The sequence below is a fragment of the Falco peregrinus genome, chromosome 3, assembly GCF_023634155.1.
Source record: "Falco peregrinus isolate bFalPer1 chromosome 3, bFalPer1.pri, whole genome shotgun sequence".
NCBI classification, from domain to species: domain Eukaryota; kingdom Metazoa; phylum Chordata; class Aves; order Falconiformes; family Falconidae; genus Falco; species Falco peregrinus.
In genome coordinates this window covers 114,167,733-114,186,593 of record NC_073723.1, presented here as the reverse complement: position 1 = coordinate 114,186,593, position 18,861 = coordinate 114,167,733, and the positions used below count along the sequence as shown (strand labels likewise).

At 38.3% G+C, this 18,861-nt stretch overlaps 1 protein-coding gene across 7 annotated transcripts in view; it reads right to left on the bottom strand.

Moving 5' to 3' along the window:
* RERE (arginine-glutamic acid dipeptide repeats) overlaps window positions 1–18,861 on the bottom strand; it is a 254,066-nt gene that overhangs the window by 177,649 nt on the left and 57,556 nt on the right. For all 7 annotated transcript variants that reach the window (XM_055799961.1, XM_055799963.1, XM_055799956.1 and 4 more), the window contains exon 2: window positions 572–1,042. In XM_055799961.1, the coding sequence (XP_055655936.1) occupies window positions 572–896 (325 nt within the window). In that variant the 5' untranslated portion in view covers window positions 897–1,042. The remainder of the gene's footprint in view (window positions 1–571; window positions 1,043–18,861) is intronic.

The window sequence follows — 18,861 nt, the reverse complement described above, 5'->3', positions numbered from 1 at the left end:
AAAGCTAAGCTGCTGTGCATAGGCATTAACTAGCTACTAATGAGGGAGGTGAAATCAATGGCATAACAGATATGAGATCTTAAGTCACCTCATTTATATTTCACAAACAGAAGACAGGAGAGGAGCTCTACAAAGAAATCAGATATGCAGAAAAACTTGTCAGAAAGGTTGGAAGATACCTCTTTATGTCACCTAGTCAAATCTCTAGCTTAGATCAGGTCTCATTCCGAAGTTGGAGCAAAGTGCTCCCCTGCTTTATCCAATTTAGTTGTGAAATTTCCACGGACAGAGATTCCATAGGATACACAGATAATTAGTGTAGTAGAAAGAAAAAAGGGTGGCTCTTTTTCAAAGAGGAACTAAGTTCTTTCCAACAAATCAGATATTGCAAGATACAGTGGAAAGCTTTTGCATGCATATCCATACTTGTCTCCAATGGAAGTGGGGCAACCTGCCCCTAGGACAATCATAATTTAAGTTAACAGAGAGCACACTGTGCTGTCTGCTGCAGCAAAGTAACTGGTAGCTCTGGTACACAATTACTTTCAAAGGAAATGTAAGAATTCCTTACCTCCAGGCCTGTATACAACATCATCCTCTGTGATAAAGGACGTTATTTCACCGTTGTCTGTTCTCTCGTATCGGGACTTCTTCTTGGGTGGTTTCTTTTTGCTTTTCTTTGTGGACTCCTCTGTAGTGGCACTGTTGTTGTCATTGTCCTCGTCTTCACTATGGTCACTTTCTGCATAATTCTTGGCACCTCCTTCCAACGTACAGCTCCGTCGAGGGCGTGAGTTCTCACTCTCCCTCACCTTGTCTCTCTTGTCTCGCTCCTTATCTCGGTCTCTATCCCTGTCCTTCTCTTTGTCTTTGTCTTTTTCTTTGTCTGCTGTCATGATTCGCCACGTGCCTTCTTCTGTCCTCTCACGGCTGGGCCTCCGTGAAAGGTAGACAGTGAGCCTGGGCTTCAGTCTTCTGAATTTCTCACTCAAATCCAGGAAAAATTCAACCACTCCAACAACCCCAGCGTTTTAAAAAGGTTCTTGAAGGGGTGAAGGGGAGAAAGAGGGGAAAAGCCCATGTTAATATTCAAAATTCTTTCAATTTCTGAAAATAAAAATTACAACCAAAGAAAACCCCACATCCTAAAGCAATTGAGTATGGAAAACACAAGACAGTAAAATACAAGGTAGCATTCTGAAGCACTCACTGAAATAACAACATGAAGTGTCTGTAAAATGCCTGAAGCTATCTCCATCCTCACAAAGATCTCAATACTTATAAAGATTCTTTTGTTCACTACAGAAATACAGTAACTTTTTAGATGGAAAGTCCTCGCTGAGAATATGCATCATTTTATACTTTAAGCTGAACAGGAAGCATGCAAGTGAAAAACATTTAGGAAGGGACAAGTGCAAGAAAAGAAGAACCTAAAACTTTTTTTTTTCCTGGAGCAAATGGAAAAGTTTAGCAAATGGCCGTATTGTTTTACATCTCAACACCTCTAGCAATGGATGCCCTGGAAAGCTGATACAGAATAAAGAATGCCATCTGCCACCTCCAGGGCAATCTGTTAGGAAACCTTGCTTGCCCCTAGCCTGCTTTTACAAAAATAGAGCTAACCTGTAATCCACAGATTACAGGAATTAATTAATTGAAACCAAACCACAGCAGTTACAAGTGCACTAACAAAATCTTCTTTTTCATCTATCAAAAATATGACTTTTCATGCTTGCTTTACCAATAAGCAAACAATGGAGATGGATTTTATAACTCATCAGCTTAACACATTCAGTTTCATGCAGGCAAATAGTAAGGGAAGAGATAATCCTAATGTTTTTAATTCCCTGATGATTTAATCAATACAGTTAACATCAACTGCATCCTTTTCTTTGTTCAATGCAAGTTTAGATTTAAAAAATTTTACTTGCTCTTACAAGGGTATTTGCAAGCTTGGATCTATGGGACAGGATCTTCAAACCACAACCAAGTGCAGAGAGCAGCTGCATACTGCTGTGGTTTAACCCCCGTGGGCAGCTATGCACCACACGCAGCCACTCACTGACACCCCTCCAGAGCACCCTGCAACTGGGGCCTGGATTAATTCCCCATGAGACACTACTACCAAACCTCAGTCAAACTAAAGGTAAAGGATACTGGCCCTATGCAGTTACATCCTTTAGTCTTTTGACTGAAAATTAGGAGTTTTCTTAAAATGTCCTTTCTATTGGTTAAAGCAAAATGATCTGGACTGACAGGTTGCATGATACATCCTTGAGTGACAGCCAGCAGCACATACATAAGAAAAGCTCTAGTGAATTTTCAACAACTAAAGTATTTGCAAGTGCCTTTTAATATGGCTCAATAGCAGCAGTCCGAACAGTTGTAGCTACTGATGAACAAGAATCATAACATACCATTTTTTCTGTAAATATTTATATTCATGAAAGGAGGGATATTTCAAGAAGGGTGCATCCAACTTAACTTATTAAGTTGCCTTTTTTCCCTAGTTCACCAGTTCAGGGTAGAACCGATTTACCCACATCCACTTCATAGGCTTTCAAGAAGCTACTATTGGGTGCAACCCAAAATTAGTCCACTGTGTAGAACACTATCACATGAAAGTCAGGGATTAGTAAAACTGAATGTTCATGCATTAAGCATCCAAAACCACAGACAAGGTTAAAAAAAGACTATTTTGATTTTTAAGAAGTCAGCTGAGAAATCAGTGATCTGTGATGTCTTCACTCTTACATGAACCTCAGATTACAGTGTTCTTGCCCCTGTTGACTACTACTTCCAGCAAAGGAAATAGCCAAAGAGAGACAAATTGCTTTTGCCGATACAATTCAGGCTGTGGCTTGAATCTCTCAGGCATTTCCTGAATGAACTGATCATCCAGGTAGGAAATTATTCCGTTTTCTTTCCTCCTTGCAGCAGCTGCCATCATTCTGATAACACACAAGGGGAATCCAACAAAACTCCAATAAACTACAATGAATTTGTCAATTGCCAGAGAAGTCGCAGATAACAGTGGTAGCAATGGTCTGCAGGGACTCAATAAGAAATGCCTTAAATTTCCAGAGGTTAGGAAATTCCCCAATAGCAAGCTTGAGGGTTTTTTCTATTGCTGTCGATACAAGATTATCTTTGGAGAGTAAATAATCTATTAATTTTCAAAGAAAACTGATTACTTTCCCAGGGTCATCTAAAATTTACAAGTTATACGTAGGCATCTCAGCCTATGTACAAGAGATCTTTGCTTTCTTTTGAGATCAGAAATTAAACGATACAGGATAAACCTAAAAAATGTTATTCAATGACTTCCAAGCATGGATAAAATCCAGCCACTTCTGATTATTCTTATATACTAGCCCCAGATCTCAACAGCTCAATTTTTGGAGTTAGGTACAAAAGCCACAAGAAACTGAAACCTAAACAAAAACCCTATTCTTTTCAGAGCTTTTTACATTGCTTCTTGTCTTACTTGTAGTAAATCACTACCCTCTCCTGTTTAGTAAAACCTGAATGTTGTTTACAAGTTCATTTTGGAGAACTTAAGAGAAAAAAGCCAAAGAGCAAGTCCTTTTGTCTTGTTTTCAGCAGCATCTAAGAAACACTCACACAGTCCAATATCATTAAGAGACAATACAATACAGAATTCAGCTCATATGCTGATATAGGCTTACCACCAACATAGGATTCTTAAGGTTATGCAAGGTTCAAGTTGCACAAAATCACGACCAAAAAACCCACATTCTGTTCAATTTCCAACTGCGCTAAAAAAACCCCAACTTCGCATATGCACAGGTAATGACTAAATGCAGTGCAGCTATAGCCAAATGAATTTATGTTCCACCACCACTTCTTTGATACTAGCCCACTTATACCTTACAACAGCAAACAGATAATACATTCAGGAAACAACTCTTAAAACAGTCCCATCTGTACGCAACCTATGTATTTTGTTAGCGCTCTCTCTCCTGAGCATAAAGCACTAGTTTTTATGATAGAATTACCACAACCTGGTATTATCAACAGACTGAAGTATCCCTAAAGAAGCTGCATCAGCTTTTCTGTCCTCTCTCAAGAGTGTCAATGTATCTTCCAAGTGGAAGACCTCAGTATCACTATCTTTCCAACACTGTAAAAAGATCACACTTCTCTTCTGGCACAGGCAACTGCAGCACAAGCACCATCCTTTGACTGCAAAGCACAGAATGTCCTTTTTTAAAGACAGTTTTATTTATTTACATATATATATATATGAAAAATTTCCAAGTTAAAAAAAAGCAATAACCCATCAGCAGTCACGACAATAGTTCTTTATCAGGGATGGGTGGCAAACAACAGAAAAAGCAGGCTTGAAACCTGACAAGCTACAGGGTTTTTTGCGGGGAAGTCTCAAGATGAAAGGCTGAGAACGTGTCAGCCACCCCACATCTCTAAACATAAAGGAAAAAGGAATTTAAATTTCCTGTCTGAAGGAAAAACCCCAAAGTTCATTAGCAACTGACAGATAATTCATCCATATTAATTTTATCTGCATCCTGAAATATTCTGACCTGTTCCTTGTATTCTCCAAGTTTCACAGAACCAGAGTTGTGCAAGTAATTTGGAAAAAGCAGCTGCAATTTCAACGCAAGCTGCTCTTTGCCAAACTTTAAAAGTAAATTTCAAGTGAACCATATTACATTAGCAGAGTCTATTGAAGGGTCAACAACACATCAAATACAGTGACCTCCATATGGCTGGTGGGTAAATCGCTTCACAAAAGTAACCTCCAAATGCACTTCCCCTTACTCTTGTTTTTCTATCTTCATCAACACTTATTAAGGGCATAGGCAAAGCCAACTTGCCAGCAGAGAGAAAAATCCCTCTACACAACCTGCCACGAAGCACAACAAGAGAAGCCTCTGAATATCAAGGGCCACACACTGCAGGGGAAGCACTGATGAATTCCAGTTCTTGCCATCAACCAAGAACAAATACTGCAGGACTTAAAAGAATGTTCCACATAACTGCAGATTTAAGTCCTTGCTGTTTTTCCCAGATTAAATTGAAATAAAGTACTTCAATGTTTTTATTAAAAGTCCAATTATTGGGGGCATGTCCTCCCACCCATCCACCCCAAAAAAAAACCCAAAAAACCACCACAACAAACATTCTACATAGAGCAGCAGCATCAGATAAACAAACACCACATTCATAATGATTTAGTTCACTGTAGGGCTATGCAAGGATTTGTATATACCACAATTTGCTCAGTCTGTTCATGTATGAAACTTCCAGCTACCAATACAGCAAAATTGCCACCCTCCCCCCCTAGCTCCTGTTTCAGGAGAACCCATTCAAAAGTGCTTTTCATGACCAATGTATTTATGAACAGTACAGGAAGCCGCCTCTTCTAATCGTAGTTTGACTAGCATTAAAAGGCAAGCAATAAAGTCTCACAGCAAGCACTACTCAACTTTCTTACACAAATGTCACATTTCCAAGACTGTTATAAAAAAATACTAAATTTCAAAAACATTGCAGGATTAAACCAACATCATAACAAAAAAAGCCTATTTTTGTCTCGGAATAAAGCAGTCACATAACCTTAAGAGTAGTTGCACCATCACCAGGGAAAAAAAAAAAAAAAAAAGAAAAAATAGAGAGGGGAAAGACACTGTTGCACAACCTGGAACTGTGTAGCAGTAATCCAGACCTCCTAGAAGACCAAAGAAAAATTACTTTATCAGCAGCCACCTAATTAAGATTAAGCCATTACTACCACAGAAAAATAGCTGATAAACAATCTTCATTACTTAAGCAATGATCCAAACATGTTTTAAAGATTCCAAGGTATATTTTGCCTCTACAGTGAAATATAATATTGCCTCTTGCTACTTCCCCACTTTTTATTTACTAACATTAGAAACCAAAAGCAAATAGGGTTTTATATATCAAAGCATATACCCAACATGTTGAAGGATCTCATAAACCATAAGAGCAGAGAGTTACCTTAAAACTGAAATACTACATCATCTAAACTTACAGGTTTCCATTTAGTCTCATACATTTTTACTTCACACACCAACCACACTGGAACAGGAGAATACTACCAAGTCCACATTCAAAAGCTATAATGTTGCCCAATCACTCTTGACCAAAATGTAAATACTGTGAAAAACGTATCTGCTGATTGAACTTTAATCATCAGTTACAGATGTTGTGGTGGGTTACACACTTTTATCATTCTATATGTAACAAGGCATGAATGTGGAACCCATAAAACTTAACACCATCACAAAAATTACAAAAATATTTCAAGCCTTATTTTTTTGTTCTCTGAGGTAAACTGCGATAATACACCATGTATATTGCCAAATACAGTAATCACACAGATGTTTAAATATGGATTAGGATAGCAGAAGCAAATACATTGAAAATCTTAAGTGGTTTTTGGCAAGCTCTGTAGCTTGGATTTCCAGTAATTTTAATCATTGGCAGCTCCTCATTCTCACTGTACCAAACCACCACCAAAGCAGCTGCTCCTGTCATCATACTACAGAAATGCAGGTTACAGCACCCCTGGTTAAAGAGCATTAACTGGCTTTGATACCTGTTTACTGCTTCTTCCATAGGGAATTAATTTCAGAAAGAAGTATTTTAAGCTAAAAGGGGAACCCTCACTTTACAATGGCCGAGACCAATATAGAATATACATATATACATGGATATATAAATATCCAAAGGAGTGAAAGAATAGCACAGCCATTATTTGTTCAACACACATTGAAAAACAAAGAAAAATTTTAGCTTCACTGCAATCACTGTAAGATTTTTTTCATTGTTATTTTTTAACTAGAGCCTCAGGATATGTCCATTTATCCAAGCAAGATTTTTATATCCAGTACAGGATAACTTTATATATCTCCACCCCACATGCCATCAGACATTAAAGATCCTTACCAAACACAAGCCAAAACTGTGTTTGCAGAGCTACTCACTTAAGTCTTCTGTTCTCTGCTTTCTAGAAGAAAACACAGGTACCTGTGACTTCAAATCATACTCAAATGCTCTTACTGCTGTTAAAATGTTCAGGTCTCCACAGGAAAAGAAACAGAGGAAACTACAATACTGGTAGGAGACAGGGACTTTAGTTTAGGAATAAGGGCCAGACATGATAAAGGCAGGTTGGCAGTAATCGTCCCAAGTAAAGGTAAGTCTGAGAGCAGGTGCTTCACCAAGACAGAACATTGCCCCTACAGGGTTCTGCAACTTACTACGATATCCCAAGTGCATTAAGTGCTTGCGAACGCTACTTTTATATAGAAAAGGTGTTTAACGTTGTTCTTACAAACTGTAGTGCAGTTAAAACTATAAAAACTTCAGACAAGTCTCGAGGATGGCTCCTCTGCCCACAGAAGTTCAAGAGGAACACTTCAGTGTAAATGAAGCTAGAAAGAAAAATGCTCCAGTTACAGTCCCCGTGTTCCTGAAACAGTCTTTTGCATCCTTCACCTATTTAACAGGCAACGCGAGAGCAGCATCACTCCAGAAGGACACACACAAAGGCCCCAGCTGCTTTTCAGGACACAGGATATACACGCAGCTTATTACTAGTCAAACCCAAAAGTAGCGAGGTGTTAATTTGACTCTCTCACTAAACCCTTCTCAGTTCCACTCCCAAAGACAGACAGAACAGAAGATGTCATAACAAGTACGATTAGATCTGCCTATACATTTTCAAATGCAATCTAAAAATAAAGTTACTGCCAAAGTATCTTATGTGAAATCAAGCAGGCATGATTTAGCCTCTAAATTTCACTTTAGAAAACCAAAGTGCAGAAGTTCGTAATCGTTTTCAACTGATCATTACCCAATATTCACATGGTTAAGGTTTTTCCCCCAGCATTCTAAATCTAGTTCAGATTAAAGTTTCATCATTTGTTCAAACACAAAAACTTTCACTTCCTCCCATCCAAGTCAGGAGAGCAGGACACTTACTTCTCCCACCAGAAAAGAGCTGTAGTCAGATCACGGTGGCACTGAGTTATTAAGATGGCCAAACTGCAGTTACCCATTACACACAGCTCTAGTTATTTGATCTATACACCTGGAAATCATTATCAGAGCAAAAAGGCACATATACCACCTCTTCGCAAATTTAAGTACTTACAACCTCTTAACTGGTATTAAAGAGTCAGGTTCTAAAGATAATGTGAAAGAAAATTCAACAGAAAAGCTACGAGACTGAAACTGGAAGGCATCCAAGTAGGCAGGGTAACTACAAATATGGAGAAGAGCTCCTTTTTCTTATTTAAACCAGACAGATAAATCTTTTAGTAAGATTTGTTTGGTCATGTGATACCAGTCCTAATACACACAACAGGATGTTATTCTTCTTATTACTAGTCCTTCTGGTAGTAGAAGGACTTCTACTTCTGCATTCTTCTGCAGGCTTTTAGCCTCATACTGCAAGACAAAAAGGCACAGTTTCCAGCAAATGCCAATTTAAAGGAAATGTGCTGTAACTGCTAGAGTTCCTTCCACAGAGTTTTTTCTAATTTTTATGTCAAGGAAGAATTTTAACTTGGTTTTAGCGCAAAGGATTAGATTTAAATAAGAGAGACAAGAAAACAGCCCATAAAGATTCCACATACAAGGTTTGAAGAACTGCTTTAAGAACACCTTCAAGATCATTTGTGAAAAATAACCTTAATAAGACATTAGGAAATCTCAGCTGAAGACAGACAGAATGAAGTGCTAAACTAAGTACCAAAATGCAATACTAGCACTACAGTTCAAATACGCACATGCCTGCTTCAAACACACAAAAAAGTGGCTTCTATACAGCTTACACTTCAAAAGATCCCACTTTCTATGATAAAGCTCATTAATTGCATGGGCTCAACCTCACTGGGGAGGCACACAGAAGTTTAACCTTTTAAGTTTCAGAAAAGACTAAGAACATCTATTGCCAACTTTCTTCCACGTTCTTTCCCTGTCTTCCATTTGCCGCTGAAAACGCGAGTTGCAGATATTCAGCGTGACAAAGTATTTTAAGAGTCCATGCAGGATATCCCTCAGAATGTTCCATTCATCATCTCAAACTGGAGAGACCAGAGCCACCAGCCTCATGGTAACACACATCCACAGATTGCAAACTGAAGTCAAATTCAGTGATAAGCCAGCATAGGAAGGAAAAGAAGAAAAGATACTGCAAAAGCTTTATACCATTACGCCTGGATGGTATTTCTTTCAAGTTTCAAGTGACTTTTTACTAAAGATACTTGCCTCAACTTTTGTAATACAGATCCTGCTGAGTTTACCTACAGTATTTTCCAATCAACTGCCACATACAGAGCCTAAACACAGCTCTCTCCCTGCCATAAAGAAAGGAAAACAAACTCAGGTCCTGAAGGCAGCAGCAGGGCATTATCCTATCTGACAGCATACACAGAATTGCAACCTCATCAATAAAAAAACTTACTAGCTAGTACTGGGCCTTGTGTTCCTTTAGACTTGGTATTTCAACAGAACCAAAGACTTACGTCACATCCCACTACACTGCCAAAAGAACCGAGATTGATGCATTTTTTGCTACTGCTGCACTACCTGTTGTGCTGTGTTCAGTGTAATGCTGATTTAATATCTCTACTACTGCCCTGAAAAATAAGAGTGAAGGCTTGGCAGGGATGGAGTTGAGAAAAGATTACTCCCAAACAACAATTTCTGACATGCTGCACAGTGACTTCTGCTTGTTTGCTGTTTTGAGGTTTTTGTAATGCTGAAGCAGGAGGGATGGGGGTGAGTGGGAGGCGTCGGTTAATAGTTTGAGAAAATCTGGAAGTGTTTTCAAGAGGTCTAGAAAAGGCCTGCTTATGACTGCGAACACATCCACGTCAATTCAAGTCACAGTCTAACACCAAATAGAAAAAAAAAAAATATATATAACCAACTTGCACAGCCTTGAATGAGAACAGGTCTTCCTGACTGACGTTACTGAAAGAAAAAGATAATGTTGATAACTAACATCTGTCTAACAACACCATGCAGCAGTACCTGTTGCAGAATCTTAAGATGTCTGAAAAGGATTTGAGCATTTGTAAAGCTTGGAGATCTACAAATGAAGGTAAACACGATGAGCCTTTTATTACAGTTTTCTGCGAGCTTTAGAGGATAACTGGCTTCCAAAGTTCTCACACACATACACACACAAGAACATTTTTTCCTACAACAGTAATGCACTGGTCAAAAAGTTTATTTTCTTCCTCTGTTCTTGCGTACCTTATGACCCTCTGAGGACTGTGTCACCTAGTCAGTGTCTTACCACCTTTACAGCTGAGTGGGTGTTGAAGGTGTCCGCTGAACGGTCACAGGACTATAGTTTGGAACCCTCCTGGAACGAAGTTTGCTGAAAATCTTTTAAAAAGCTCTTACAAGTCTCTTCAATGAATTATATGCCTCTTATCAGCTGTCTTCCTTGCCTTTTTCATGGGCATTTTGAGTTTATAATGTAAATATAGCACTGGAACACTTTAGCCAGTAATGGTCATTATGAGTTACATATTTACAGTCCAGAGCTCTTGTAAGCCCTGTAAGTGCATGCAATTAAAAGCATGTTTGTTCGCTTTGAACTGCTCTCTACTAATCATCCCCAAATGATTCAAGAAGCTAGTGTCTAGAGAAAAACAAACAGGCACTGACTTCATCAGCATCTCTCACAGCTGAGAAGTAATCACTTGAATAAAGGCAGACAATTCAAGGTGTTTCTCACGATAGACAGTAACTTCTTTTTTCTCCCCCTGTTATTTACCCAACTTGACCTGAGAAAAGAAAAACAACAGATCTTGTATTTCTGAGCCATACCTTACACCAACTATGCTCACAGCTATCAGTTTTTAAATCACGATCTGTGTAATGCCACATATCAGGGCCCTCCCACTGCACATTCCACCCTTCACATCGATACTCTCTGACTGGGGATATTATGGCATCATTCTGAAATCCAGGTCAAGGGTCTCTTTGACAGACAAGCTATGCAGGGTGACAGCTTACATAAGACCTTCAGTCCCTCTTCAACATAATGTCGATGCTACAAAACTTAAAGGAACAAGAGGACACAAGCAAAGCAGGATTTTGCAAGGTGAAAAAATTACTTCTGCGTTTATCAAGCTAAAGTGACAGGCTACTTTGCATGTCTTCAGAGTTACATTTTCAGAGGAGGAACATGTTTCATTTCACTCGACAATGTTTCACACATCTTTAAATACTTCCTCAGAAAGCAGCCAGGGTTACCTGGCAATTGTGATGATTTTTAAAGACTAGAGTGGTAAGGATCTAAGAGGAGGAAAGTGATATTTCACTTTGTGGTATTCTAACTGGCACAGGACAAGTAGAACAACTATCTACCTGGAAGAGGTAATAAATTCAGTAAGTACCATGAACAAAACTTCACAAGACCATTAGCTTTGACCACGGAGTAGACAAAGACCAAGGATAATATTTGAGGTGAACGTATCAGCTCCCACCTCCTCTGAAAATGGTCAGGCAATTTGCCTATGATACTCACAACAGCGATCTGAGAAAAGCTTTCTGAGAACACCTGCTTTTAAGACAGTTTTACACACAGGCTTTCATAGAAGTAACAATTCCAAACAAGTCACAATTGCTCCACAAATTCAAGAGCAGCAACATAAAATCAATACTATCCTAGGAAGTTTCTGTACCCTCAACAAGATTTCCCAATTTTAACAGATAAGTTAGCTGGACTTTCTATTCTCTCTATTACTGTTTGGTGAGAAATCTAAAAAACAGCAGGGACACTGGAGCTGTCTGCGCACTCGCTTTGATATGAGGCTGTTAGTTTGGTCTCCACCTGAAGAGTTCATCCCTCATTTACTGTGCTGTGTTGTGATCCATAAAACACTGAAGACAGCCCCTCCCAAATCCTACACCCTTTTCACCTCCCACATATACCAAGAAGCTTAAGGGCTAAGCAGCTGGGTGGCCACTTCAAAAGCAGAGAGCAACCAAGATCCAGAACTATGACTACAGTACAAGAATTCTGATCCCAGACCACTGTATCGATCCACTCTATTAAACCATGATGCTTAGAATTCCTCTTAGTCATTTAAAAAGGTGCTTTAGTGGCCTCTATAGTCCTACCATATGGGAACAATGATCCACAAACAGTAAAATACGAAGCCATGTATTTATTACTTTTTCTCTAAAGTCATTCAGGCTGATGTAAACAACTACTCCAATATAGGTCTAAGCAGTCATCCCATAACACTAATTTAAAAAAAAAAAAAAAAAAAAACAGGACTTTTTAAAAATGTCCATATAACGCAACGTAGCTCCCTCACTTTAAAAGGCTGTTAGGGGAGAAAAAGGCCCAAGGGACCCATGAAGAGCTGCTATTGTAACAAGAACTATTATCTAGGGAATGTAATGCCATTTGGAGCCAAGAAAACATCTGCATCATAATCTTGCTTAACAACATTTAAAACCAGAAAAAGTTAAACAAGAACACATTATGATACAGAGCAGGTTATTTTGAACATATTCTACTTTTATCAGGCACAATTACTTTGCTTTCCTTCCAGCAACCACACCAAGACAGAAGTGGATTTGCAGGATTACTATTCAGCCAACCAAACACAGATGAGAGAGAAACAGTGAGATGTCACTCCCTGCATGTATATAGCTACGCTTTTTAGTTATGCTTATCTCCACTGCATGTTTCATTTTTGAAAGAGCTGAACACACTGCTGCCCTCCTGCAATCCTTTCATCTTCTAGAAAGCCTCCAAAATATCTTCATTTGAATCACCCAAACAAAAACTCGATCAGGTTATTTTTGGAAAACCCCTTTGAGCAGCAAAGGCAAAAACTCTGGTTTTCAGCCACATTACCTATTTTATTTAACTCCATACAACTGCCTATGTATTTGAATTACTCAAAATGGAAGAATAACTGCAGGGTGAGCTCCTACTATGAGCTGACTGACCAGGCATTTCCACTGAAATGCAGCTATAATTAAAGCAATTTTTCTCTAAAGAAAGCAGCATTGTGAGAGTTGCTGAGACCATCTACAAGACTCAAGCTATAGCACTTCAGTGCTCCATAAAATTCCACAGCAGCAGAAACAAAGAAATTCTGCTGTATTCCAGTGCTACGGCTGGGGTGGGCTGGGGGGTGGGAAATGGTACAATGGTACAACCTTATCAGAATTAGCAACAGATACTAACAGGACCTATTTTTTGTTGTTCACTATTTTAAAATACTTTTTCCATAAGCATCAATACAGATGATATTTCTGTCTAGAGAAACAGTCTTTGAATTCAGATACTGGTCTCATTTTCTCTGACAAGCAGCTTATTTTGATTAATGACAGAGCAGACGTCAGTTTTCTTTCCTACAAAGCCTCTCTTCCCAGTACAGCAGCACCGTTGTAATCATGAGATTAAGTGTGCTTATTCATGTGTGAAACGCAGGCTTGATCTGTCTCGTATTATAGACTGTCTACAGCAAACGGTCAGCATATTCTTCATAGCTTCATAATACTTAACAAGTGAAATGTATTCAATTACATCTCACTATCGCATTTACAGAAAACAGTAAGAAATACTTTGTACTTCAAGTAGTAAAACCTTACTAGTGGAAGTATGACCTTCGGTCTTTACTCTTCAGCTACACAAACAGGTTCTGCTATGAGGCAACAGGAACACTATTCAAAAAGCACACTCAAAATACTGCATGCAAGAAAGAAGAAACACAAGCACAGAAAGTCGTGAGACAAAGACATACTATTTAAATGTAACTCTGCATGCAGTAAACCTACACAACAGCTAGTTAATGTCAAGAGAGCCTGTATTTCAAGAGATCATATGATGTCTTGTATGACCTTAAGTGATAGAAAACCAAAGCTGTCGATACTGGCATTTGACCTCCAACACATTTTCATCCCAAAAATAGAGCTAGGTGCATTTCAGTCATCCATGAATACATCCAGCTTGCCCAAGGTCACCCTGAGACCCTGGGAAACCTGTGATAACCTGTCTCCAGGCTATACTCATAGGACTGAGTAAGAAACAAAGCATTACACCCACCTCCTCCCCTCAACTGCATCACTACCACTAAGGAAAAAAAAAAGACCAAACCACACACCATGAAAGAAAATCTACACTGCTTATGCATACAGGTGTATCACGGCAGAATTTGCTACTGTCCTAACTCCCTGGCTTTTATCTTCCTGTCTCTTCAAACAGTAAGGACTTAAATCACCACATAATATTAAGGCATGATTCCCTTGTTCAATGTTTAATGTTGTGCAACCGTAAACCTTTGTTTTAATCAGAAAGGGCCAGCTTACTCCCAATACCATCATCAGCTATGACTGATGTGTAAGGAAACAAATTGCAGTGAACAGGCAATTAGAAGATACTCCATCTCTTGATGTCATAAGTTTTTAAAAACAAGACAGAAATCACACAAATCCCACAGATTTGTTTTTCTTTACAAATAGGAAGGACAATTAGAAGACATAGGTTATCTTAACACAAAGGATCATGAAGTAGAACAGATTAACAGGAAAAAAAATCTGTAGTAATTTTCAGATAGTTCTTTCTAAGTTAGGGAAGTACTAACAATTGCTCCACTACCAGTAACTTCTGCTACAACTCTGCTAGCACAACTGAACCAGCGACAATCACAAGTACTGTACACATCTTGCATCTAGAGAACAGACAGAATTCACCAGCGGCATCAAGATTAGTCTTTATTTTTGAATTAATAGGTAGAGCACAATAAGCTTAATTTCATTATACCCATAAAACATCAAAATTTACACAAGCAGGATATTCTAAAGGTTGGCTGAATTCTGAACCTGCTTTTCCAAGGTATTTCAAAGTCTTGAGGTTAGTTCACTAAATAAATTCAGTATACTCCAGAGATGCAGTGGTTAGCAGGAATACCTCATGGAACTACAGAATGCATTAAACCAACAATGACTTAATGGAGAATTTTTAAAAAATTACAAATTGTTCATTATGTATTTTTCTGCCCAGCAGAAACTTTTATTACTACAAAGCAGCATCTATTCTAATCTACACTTATTTTAACAGTGTTTGCTACAAGAGCCACCACAGAGCTCATTTTACCCTAGCAAACCACAGCAAGGAAACAATAGCAGTCCTGCTCAGTTCCTACGGTTACTATCATCTGCAACACTGGAAAGTTCTTTAATAAGTTCATGTAGGCAAACAGAGACTGTATTTAGACCATCTTAAACAGTCCTGGGAACCCACCTACACACTGTTCTTGCCAGTTTCCACACTACACCTGAATACCAGATTTCTCAGTGGCATCCAATACAACTTCTCACCATCCAAGCTTCCATTTTTTTCTTTCCCTTAAGCCTGGATCACTTCTCTGCAAGTCAATGAGCTTTCTTTTAGAAGAAATACAAATAAATAAAAAAAATGTACATAGCACAAAGATAACAGAAAAATTCACCTTTTTTTGTAACCGTGTTACTGCTCCTGGGCAGCAATGAATTTAATTCCTCATTAGATTTGAAGCACTATTTTTGAAAAAAAAGGACCAGCTCACAGGTCTCACACATGAGGAGTTGCAACACTATACATGGTTTCAAAAGCAGTCTTCTCTACTACAAGAGCGATGGCATCAGTACTCTGCTGACTACTACCATTTGTAAGGGACTTCATAACTGGTCACATATTTCATGAGAGGAGGAAAAAAACATTAAGCAGTGTTCCAAATGATTAGTCTGCTTCCAATCTAAACCAAGAGGAAGTATTTTACTACTGCATGAAGTAACAACTGACTTTGACCACGCTTCAGACATTACTGTAATTTTTACTTCCAGTACTCTCAGTAGATACTCTTAACTGTTGTAAGACTAAAGCAATGGAATCTCATGTAACAGAATGAGGCAATACAGACATATTAATGTATTTAGGTCTGATATGGTAAACTGCCGAGAACAATGCTGCAAAATCAGCACATAAGCATAGAATAACCAATGCAAATGATTATCAAGCCACACTGAATTTGGTGACCTCATTCACCTAACAATACTACCACATCTCATCATTTACCACTAATAGTAATTGGGAGATGGCAGAGGTACTAGGGCAAAAAAGTTTGATTTTGTGTTTTCATGCCTTGTTCTCCTTAAGTCCAGGACTACTTATCCTTTGCGTACTGAACAATACATTCTCGCAAATTTAAGGGATGTGAAATGTTCAGAGAGAAGAATGAGCACATGGAAAAAAAGGAAAATCTCCTTAGTTTTCATAATGATATGCTAATACCCCATGACATGCAAATTAAGACCACACAAGCCATGCTGAAATGCCTTTCATGCTGAAAATACCTTCAAAAATCAATCTTATTTTTCCTATTACTAAAACTACTTGCAGTCTACAGTGGAGCTAAGCAGAGCACCATAAACTGTTCGTAGCAGCATTTAATCAATCTGTGACCAAGACATGGCTTTTAACACCACCTTCATTCCCACAGTAACATAAACTATGTTTATCATATTTCGCTGCTTCTTCCAAATAAAAACCCAAGATTATTCTTTAGCAGCTGAAGACAGCAAAACAAATTACACTATCATAAATATGATGCAATAGAGTTTTACTTGTAAAAGCATACCTTTGAAGATTCTTGTCTATGAAGTTTCCACCATTTACTGCACATGTGCATTCAACAACTAAACAATCAGGCATTTAGAAGGATGTCACATCACATTTTTTTTCCTGAAACACTAACCTAATCGGGAGCTGACTTAAAAGCTACTTTCAAAACACTACAGGAGAAAATTCACCAAGTCCCAGTTACCCAAGCAACTAAGACCTAATTAAAACTATCCAACACTTCAGGGATTAGCCTGTTTTCTCTTACAGTCCTGTAGCCTCTCCCATGAGATAACATATACAGCTATGGTGAGATTTATTACTTACTAACTAGCTCTTAACATACACTGAATTATGATCTGGCCTGTGAATCAGAATGAACTTTGGTATAAGTGACATTTCAAAACAATTATGTAACTATTTTTTATTCAGGATATGAAATAAATATTTGTGTCTAGTATATTAGTATGAAATGGCATTGACAGGGCCAATGAAAAAAAAAAGCTCCTATAGATGTTTGTCTGACATACAATGCTTGTAATTTTTCTCCAAGTGTCTCTATTCAAAATGAGCAGAGATGTGTACTAAGCAAAGATTTTGCCGTCAGAAATTTCCTAATGCTCCTGAAATCCTAAACCACTGCTGAACTCCCACACAAATGTAACATAACAAGATAGTTATATTTACGTTTGGCATCTCAGATACCACAGTTATGTCCTCAGAAGAGGAGCACTCAGCCAAGTGCGTGGATTCAATAAAAATTTATGCCAAAATATAACTAGATACAGCAGCATTTGTTAAAAGAAGTCAGACCCTAAAGTTCAGAATGTACATCTTCAGCTCCGTTCCAATTTATATTACTTACTCCATGCTTTCAAAATCCACAAAAATTGCTTTGACCAACTACGCAGAGTTTGCACATCTTTGAGGGACTAATTGTCTGAAGCTTGCCCTAGAAATACAGACTGACTCTCAAGTACCAGCAGGCAGGAGTGACACAATACAGGAGGTTACCACTTGCACCTGTCCACCCTCATTATCACCCTGCTGGAAGAAAACCACAGCAGTACCTGCAATCAGGGCACACTGCTAAATTCCCGTAAATCACCAACTGCCTCACAAGCAGCTAAACTATCCTGCCAGTAGGGCAGGGACTTCTAAAGGATGCACAGGTAAAAAAAAACCATCCCCAGGTAAACTGTTCCTAGTTGAGATGTCACATCAACAGTATTTTAGTCACAAACTGTATCACTCAAAGCCACAAATCTCATTTATGCACAAAGTCAAGTTAGGTTAAAACTTTGGGGTTTACTTTTTTTTTTAATCTTAAAAGTTCACATTATTGATATTCACCCTGTACTGGAATATTTGATCATGTGCTACTTGAGTTGGAAATTGAGCATCACAACTGTTTCTTTCCAACCACCACCTTTTCTTACATCAGAGCTGCACAGAAATGCCCTACCAACAGATGAAGTTGCAACAGCCCTGGCTCAGTTGCAACTACTACAACCATTCATGGAGGAATTCTGACCAAACATAGTTCAAATTCCCTTAGCAATGGTGGCATGTACTACTGTAAAGAGAACAGACCCAAGGTGAAATATTATCAAGAACTGAAAAACCTCACAGAAAACCTACACAAACAGATGGCATAATTTGTTTTTTTAAATGCTACTTAGCATTTACAGCTGGAAGTGGCAAATATCTAACATGCCTTGAATATGCAAATTGTAAGATCAACACAAAAGAGGACAATGCAATTTCTTTTAAAGACAGGCAGTCATAACATTGAAACAGACTGCAACCAATTTTCATACACTATTCATAATTACTTTATTACACTGTGAAAGGGTAATCAGTTTCCAAATGATCTAATAACCTTGGGCTGCTCTTAAGTCTTTTATACCATTCTTAACTACAAGCACAGGCTAGGTCTCCAACTTCAAGTTCATTACAATAGTGCAATATTAAACACGCATGTTAGATGTGTTCTTCCTCACATACTTTTGCACAAAACCAGCATACAAGATTACCTAAGAGCATTCAATTAATAAGCAGTAACTGCTATATATAAAAAAAAAAAAAAAAAAAAATCTATTCCCAGCTCTAATCTCAAAGGAATAGCTTTATTATCAGGAAAGGGAAATCTGATTTTTGGCTCCTTTGTTAGATTTCAATAGGAAACGGAGCAGTATGTTTTG